This window comes from Phalaenopsis equestris, unplaced genomic scaffold (genome assembly GCF_001263595.1).
Source record: "Phalaenopsis equestris unplaced genomic scaffold, ASM126359v1 Scaffold000210, whole genome shotgun sequence".
In the NCBI taxonomy this organism is placed as follows: domain Eukaryota; kingdom Viridiplantae; phylum Streptophyta; class Magnoliopsida; order Asparagales; family Orchidaceae; genus Phalaenopsis; species Phalaenopsis equestris.
The window spans coordinates 316,926-325,294 of NW_018164652.1; the positions used below are offsets into that span (position 1 = coordinate 316,926).

Consider the following 8,369-nt stretch of genomic DNA (forward strand, 5'->3'; position numbering starts at 1 on the left):
GTCGTGTTATTTTCAGGTCAGAACTGATCCATCCTGCCGATATGAATTGACACCTCTAGTTTCCAAACTGGATTCTGGGTCAGAGGGAGATAGAAGGAGCCCTAAATTGAATTTCAGCTTACATGGAATAATGAAGTAACTCAAATAGATGTCAGGGGATAGGGAGAAAATGGTTAATCGTAAACCAAATGCCAAGATACAAAAAAAACAAAGGATGAACCTGGGGATAAAAGGGCTCGGCGGCGCCGTTGGCGATTCCGGTGATAATGGTGTCGAAAGTTCATCTTCCTTTCTGGATCAACAACAGGTAATTAATTTTATTTCAGACGTTCAGTATAATATGGAACTATGATGAATTTCTCACGCTTCTCCTGTTAACACATTAAACATCATTTTCTGGATTGTTTAGCTGCCAGTACTTTTGATATATATATCTTGATGTTAGGGTTTCCATTTCCTTCTTTCACCTCCTATACGATCAATGGAAACTTAATCGATTTGATTGGAAGTTTTTTTAATTAAACGATTTCCCTGTTTTCTTTACAGGACAGGGTCCTTTTTTTGGTTGTTTTCGTATGCTCAGGACACCAGGGAGCTGGACTGAGCATTTTCTCTGAGCACATTTTAATTTTTATTTTAAATCCAATTTCTAGCCAGATTAATGAAGGGGCCATTTGGTTGTGCGCGGTTTGATTGTGCAAATTTTATATAGAATACATGTGTAGTTCAAATGCATTGCAAATTAAACTGTATGTAAAATACTTGTATTGTTTGATTGGTCCTAAAAAAGTTATAGGATCTCGTGGGATCATTTTTATTTTTAAAAATTTTTTAAGTATATTTTTTACATGTTTTATTTTGAAAATAAATTAACTTGTTTTTAAAATTAATCAAATAACTTTTGCATGTTTTAAGTGTTTATAAAAACAACTACTATTGCTATTAGTTGCTAGCCCATTGGTTGCTTCTTGCTGCTGCGGCTAGGCCAAACATATTTTTATATTCAATCAACATAAAATATATAAATATATTTTAATATGCCCAATATGTTTTATTTCAAATCAAAATATAAATGAAAAAATAAAGAAAACAAAAAATAAGCAATCCCAAATGGTCCCTTATGAAATCATTTATTTAATGTTTAGATGGAAGTATGAATCTAAATGTTCATATTTATATATTTTTATAAATTTATATTTTGGAGCAGTCTATTATCTAATACGACAAATTGCAATTGGGTTTGTCACATGGCACCTGGGTATGCCAAAGAATTTATGTTCTAACATAGCTTAGTGATCCGAAGCTTAATCCTCAAGAAGATAAATAAACCATGAAAAAAGGAAAATATAAAATCAAATGCAATATATTTTGTTAATGAAATGAAAGATGAGGTTAAAGTGATAAACTTGGATTCAACTTGAATCATTCGAACAAAGTTACTAGATTCATGCGAAACAATCCCAAATTTCCCAATTAGGGGAATATCTCATTCGAATCAAGCAATATGAAGTAGGTAAATACTTGTGATAACAAACTATGATCTTGTCTGCTAGCTCTCTTCCATGCATCAGATCTCCTTATATGATTGAGAACACTCCGCCACCTCTTATAATTTTCATTCCTTTTTGAGAAAGGACCCCTTACATGGCAAGTACAACTCCATCTTCATACTCAATGTCACAAAGAAGGCATGAATGCCACGCATTGAGAACTTGGGTCATGTGATGTTAGGTGAGGGCACAATGGGATGTGACATTCCGGATGATAGAGGTCTTGAGGTTGGGAGTAGGGTGGCTTTGACTTAGTTTGAAATTCGCTCAAAGTGGCCATTAATTCCAAATTCATAAAAAAAAATAGAAGAACTATTGGAAGTTTTAAGTTTTATAGGGAAATAAGTTGGATTTATTTTATTTCCAACTTAACACTTGAAAACTTAAAACCTCAACATTTTTTTTATTCTACAATCGTGATACATAAAAAAAAAATACCCCCTAAATTCAGGCTAGATTTTGGATTAAGTAAATGACTTTAGATAAGAGATGAAAAAATATCAAAAACTTGAAGCTCTTATGATGCTTCGGATTAATTGAAATCTTTTAGTTGTTGTGGAAATTTATTTTAAGTCAATTTTGATTCTACAATGGCTCCCTAGTGATTTGATTTGATTCAACTTAAAATTTGTTTCAAACTGGTTTGAAATATAGTCTTTAGAGTTGATTGAAAATTAAATCAATTTTGAGTTGAGCTAAACTTGATAATTTCGAGTTGAGCTGAACTTGATATTTTCAAGTTGAGCTGAGCAAAATTTTTTTGAATTCGAGTTGTTATTAACCTTTGGCCATATTACCCATTCTTGTGATCAGTCAACAAAACGAAAAGGGCATGTTTGTTTTGAAGGTATTGGAGGGGATGTTAATGCATTTACTTGACAATTTTGTACTACGTGTTTGATTTTAATGCAGTTACTATTCAATTAGATTAGCCAAGTTCATGTCAACAAATACATTTCTTTTTATTTACAATTCCCTTCCCAAATTCAATGAAAATTTATAAGAAAATGTTATTAGGTCATTGCTGTGATTAATATGGTCTTCAGTCACAAGAAACACAAGTTTAATTTCTTATTTACTATACCATATGAAAACTAATTTGAATTTAGATCCTTATAATTTTCATATGCATTTTTCTTTTTTTATTACTCATTCAATTTCTTCAAAACAAATAAGAAACTATGAGTGCTATATTTTTTAAAGAATTAGGCAACAAGGAAAGAAATATTTGGGGCAGAAATTGTTAAGGAGATCATTTCCATTGTTGAAGGATCGTCTTTCAATGATTAGTCTTTAGGCTAGTTAGGCACTCTATAGTATTAGCTTCTTTTTGGACCAAGCCAAATCTAGTTCACTACCACTTTCAAATGTTACGCCTTTTGCACGAAGATCATTCTCTTGACCCATAATTCTTTTCATCATGTGGATTGGTGGGAGCTAGATGCCGTGAAGATAGTATGAATTTGTGGTTTCTGAAATGCTTGACTCATAAGATATGTTTCAAAGGTTACTGTAGTGATTAAGCATCAATTTGCAAGTAATGAATAACATGATTTACTCTTTGAATGCAAGTATTTTTAATGGTTCAAGGGATTAAATTCCCATTTGCGGTTGAGCAATATTGTTGTCTTTCTGAACAACTTATAAGAGCTATTTGATTAAGCAAATCGTTTAATCCTCAACTTAATTATTTTAAACTCCTTTAATTGCTTAATCACTTAATCCAAAATTTAATATAATTTAAAAAGATTTTATATATAATAGAGGGGATGAAGAGAATTGAGGTGAGATGCAGGCTTTGAAAGAGATCACAACCTGATAGCTGTTTGTTACCACCGTTAGAATTCTCTGCAATTATAAAATTATTTTAATTTTTTGAAAAATAAAAAATTCCGGAAAAGAATATAACCAAGAAGATTAGGAAAACAATAAATATTTTAAGAAAATGCAGAAAAAAATATCTTTAAAATTTAAAAGTTTCTGTAAATATCTTAGAAAAATTTAAAATAAGTTTAAAATCATTTAAATGCCTACAATATTTTTAGAGCTCTTTTGAGGTGCACTATTCTTTTTTTATTTCCATTAAATTTATAAAATACTAAAGTTTCTAGAAACTTTAAGTATGTATAACAATACTGGAAAAATTTGGATTGCTAGGATAAGGTTCTTTTCTTTTTGGAGGTAGAGTTAACTTGATATGTGACCTGATAGTTATTTGGAAAATAAAGGCATCTCTATAGCTTGATTTGATGAAGTCAATTATTTCATTGAGTACTTGAATTTGTAAAGCTGAATACAATCAATCATGCGATTCAATTTGGGTTTGTAGTTATTTTGAACTTGTTTAATGGACACTAGAGATCTGCCTCTGGTACGAAAACAATAGTTGCAAGAAAAAAAATTAAGAGACTAAAAATTTAAATACTTGTTGACATAGTTTGTGTTTGAAAAAGTTAACTACCCAAAGACTACGAAATACAATATGTTCTAAGTCTTGGATTCATGCCTCAGACAATATTAATAAGATTCACTTTCATAATTGAAATTCTACTCATGAACATATTTTGTTTCATAAATTTTTTGTCAATATGCTATTACTTCACCATTGTTTTAGAACATGATAAAATAAAAGATCATCGGGGCACCTCATAAAATAAATATTTCAAGTGATTGCCAATGAATGACAATGTTTAAAATTGTGTAATTGGTTATTGAGATATTTTTTAGTTCGTGAAATAAGCCACAAGCCTTAGGCTTTTGAGGCGTAAGCCTCAAAATTAGTAAATTATATAAAAAAAGAAGAATTGTAACCATCAAAGTATAAAGTAAGAAGCAACATTCTAACATTCTTAATTTTTTAACATATCAAAAAGTAACATACTAACATTATACTATATTAAGTTTTAACAAATCCCATAAAGGATAAAGTGACATTAACATTTTATCACCACGCATGAAGTAAAAAGTGTTATACGAACATCAAAGTAAGATGAAAAATAAAAGTAAGAGCTAATAACATAAATATTTAAAGTAAGTTTAAATTGAAGTAAGAACATAATAAGTTAACATTCATCATAGTTAGAATTTCTAAAATTAAAAGCCTTCATCACTAACTTGGTGAGCCTTCATTTGAATCATTGTTATAATGAATTGTTTCTTCCTTGTCATATCGCCGATTGTGTCATTTTTCTCCCAATTTTCATTCTTATATTTGATTAGTTGTCTTTCTACTCCTAATCAATAATAATTAACAAGATATTGATTAAAGTTTCAGAAGAATAACTATGTTGACCATTACAAGTTCAAATAATTAAATTTTTATAGATTCATTTTTTTAAAAAATTGATTGCTAGCTTGTCTTACGCTCATTTGTCTTCTCATATCCCCCACTGAAGAATTGAACATTGAGATTTTCTTGATACAAATCTGATGGTATAAATTCATTACCATTATTCACAAATCATTTATTATCCGATGACATTTCATTTTGAGTTAAGGGATTTTTGTTATCCTTTAAAGCTTTTTTTTTTTTCAAATTTCTAGCATTTAATTTCTTTTTACACATGATGTAAATTAAGGAATTTATTTGTATGGTAGTGAAGCAATCTCTCTTTTTGGTGTGAACTTGATAGTATATACTCCAATTTCATCCACAATCATATGACAAACTTACATGAACCAATTCTTTAATTGCATATCATTGTAGTTATGGAGTCCCTTCAACAAATCAAACCACCATTCACTATGCGAGGTGAGGCTTGCGTGCCTCACGATATGTGAGGCTTACACGTAACATCAAAGTCCATAAGCTACATGCATCATAAAGAAACTACTCAAAAAGCGTCGAGGTGCTCCTCAAATTACAATTTTGATTATGCCGACTTTCAAGCACAAGCAAAATCTCTCAAACGAGTTGGAATCGAAATATAGCTGGATCTATGTTGGTTCTTAGTGGTGGCATCACTTTCTTTTAAGCTTCAACATCAATTTACTAAGTTGTAACCACCTCAGTGACAAGACACTTGAAGGCCTTTGCCGTCCTGGCTATGTGTGTGGTTATGAAATATGAAAATTGAAGGGAATGCCATTGTCTCCACCATTGTTAATGGCATAAGCCATGAAGACTTTCACCTTCCCTTATAATGACTCCATCGAATGTATAAATTACACTGGTGCAAGCCTAATAAAATATTGAACTTTGTTTGGGGCTTACCAAACAACATCGGCTCCAAAACATTTTTCACCCAAATATATATATATATATATATATTATAACTTTAAGATCCTAAAAATATATCTTAACCATGCAGCCATAATGATACGGAAGTCTAAAAATTTATGGCTTTTCCATGCTAAGAGTTTTCATCAGTTGTTTACACCTAAGAGTTGTTAAGGGCACCGAAGGCAAAGTTGAGTAGTGCTGACAAATGAGTTAATATCACTGTCAATGCAACCATGATGATCACACTCAAAATATCTATGCTAGTAAGGCATGATAAATATCCTTCCCAATTTTGTCACTCATTTATTTGTCAACATCATGCTCAACTTACCTATTAGTAGAATTTTTCTTACTTAGTACTTTGATCCACAAAATATAGATTAAATTATTGCAATTTTGTGAAATTTGCATTTTAGCGTTTATGATAACATCTTATTGAATAATAATTCTAAGGCATTTCTTTGTTTTAATCGATTTAAATTTTTATTTTAATTATCATTCTTCAGTATAATGAATCCAATATAGTTAAATCTATCAGACATGCAAATCATTTTCCCTTTAAATAATATTGAATGATGACACTAGTGCTCATTAAAATTGCACTTCATACGCTAAATGTCTTTTCAACTAAAAAAATGTTGTCTATCTCCTAAGAATGCCTCCACTATTTTAATAGATGCCTCGTTGATTATAATTATATCATTTGCAAGAAGCAACATAAGACACGTCGCATTGAACATACTTCATGGCACCGTTAGAAGAAATTCAACAAAATTTTGAACTTAATGATATTTGATGTAACCTATTGTAGTTGTAAATTTTGGTTATTCTATTTGTTGTAGATAAGTAATGGAAAATCGACTTAATTTTGAAAAAATAAACTTAAATTGGTTGGACGTAAAATAAGGGCTACAAGATTCACTAATGTGAAATGTGGATAAATTCTCTTGGATGAATTTGTATGAAAATGAGTAAACAAAGGCAATATAGATAGAAGTTACGGAAGAAATATGTAAAATATTTTTAACACCCCATGTAATACTCAAAATGGTTGGAGCATGAGGATTTATAAAGCTGACTGGAAGTTGTTGGAATAAGGCTAATGACAACGATGATTTAAGCATCTTAAAAAGAATTATTATATAGTATATATAACATAGTTTTTAAACATTTCTGTAGTATGGTCTAATTGTCGTGCACATACAATAAAATAACATTATTATCTAATTTATTATATAACATATATCTAAGATATGGTTTTTGTTATAATTAAAGCATAATGTGTAGTTATTAATATCATATGTATTATTTATCTGATGGAATATTTTCCTCCTTGGAGATTAGCATTCTCCAGCTAATGCTATTTTTTCATCTACTATTTTATATTGTCTTGAACTTTAAGATCACATTGCTCATTGTGATCCAAAACATGAAAATTGTTATGGATGAAGTTTCGTAAAATTTTATAGTAATGAAAGAGAAAATTTGACTTTATATCCCCATAAGGCTTGGAATATGATAAATATGCCTCCTGTTTCATTTATTGGGAAATTTGCCTGAACATTTATTTCAAACCAAAATACCCAAGTTTGAAAGGACGTTAGCATATTATATGCGCAAAACTTCAAGATTCAAGTTGCCCAACCCTTACCATTCTCAATGCTTTTCTCACCTTTGGCGAATGCTGTTCGTTAGTAATGATAGTATTGGTAAAGTTTAAAGGCTAAACTTTCAATTTAATCTCTAGCCGGCTATTACGATTGGGTTTATTATATGTGTAATTGTATAGGTTTGAAATGTTGTTTACGTTTTGAATCCTAAATCTACAAGAATAACAAATAGCCTATTATCAACCTTAAACTTGCTTGAAACTTGCTCGAACATTCAAATAATGATCTGAGAAGTCGTAGCAAAGTTGTTGAAGTTTTGATCAATGTTTGAGTCGTATTCAAAGAAGATTAAATCTTAGTTTTAGTATTGTTCGTACATATAATGAACATAAGTCAAATTTATCATTTTGCTTTTAATGCTTCTATTGAAATTAACTTATTCTAATAGTCTTGTTTTGTATGACTAAATATCCGGTGGATCACTTAAAGCCTACATTTACATTTACACATGTTTGGATTATCCTTTTACTCTGCTCAGGTCTATCTAATTGCCAGTCTGGCAAGGTAAGCTGGTCGACCAATCAACTTGTCAACCTATGGACAATGCTTGCCTATTTGACAGTTTGTTAGCTCTACTATAATAACCATTAAACAAGTCGACAATTCATCTGCTTGGTAAAGTGGCTTTCTATAGAGCTACTGGACGTGCTATATCATCACATATGTCTGTGAATTCTTATCTTTTTCATGTAGCTAATTTTGTTATCTTAAACTTATAAATATGGAGACAATCAAGAATATCGAGCAATGCTTCACACTCCATCTATATCCATTCTTTCATATTAGTAAAATCCGCAGAGCTCCATGTTGACCTCAATTTCGGATGATGTATTCACTTCTCTCTTTAGAGCCTAGGATCTAGCTTTAGGCTTGTTTTGTTTGACCCTCCTAGAGGACTAGTACGAAACCCACACCATTTAGAAAATT

General features: G+C 30.5%; 1 protein-coding gene across 8 annotated transcripts in view; it reads left to right on the forward strand.

Moving 5' to 3' along the window:
• The first annotated feature begins 98 nt into the window (after nt 1-98).
• LOC110023113 (coiled-coil domain-containing protein 93) overlaps nt 99-8,369 on the forward strand; it is a 68,342-nt gene continuing 60,071 nt past the window's right edge. For 2 of the 8 annotated variants that reach the window (XM_020722358.1, XM_020722356.1), the window contains exon 1: nt 111-307. In XM_020722358.1, coding sequence (XP_020578017.1) covers nt 267-307 — 41 coding nt within the window. In that variant the 5' untranslated portion in view covers nt 111-266. Of the gene's footprint in view, nt 308-8,369 lie in introns of all 8 variants that reach the window. The other 6 variants (XM_020722355.1, XM_020722354.1, XM_020722357.1 and 3 more) reach the window with 6 other exon arrangements.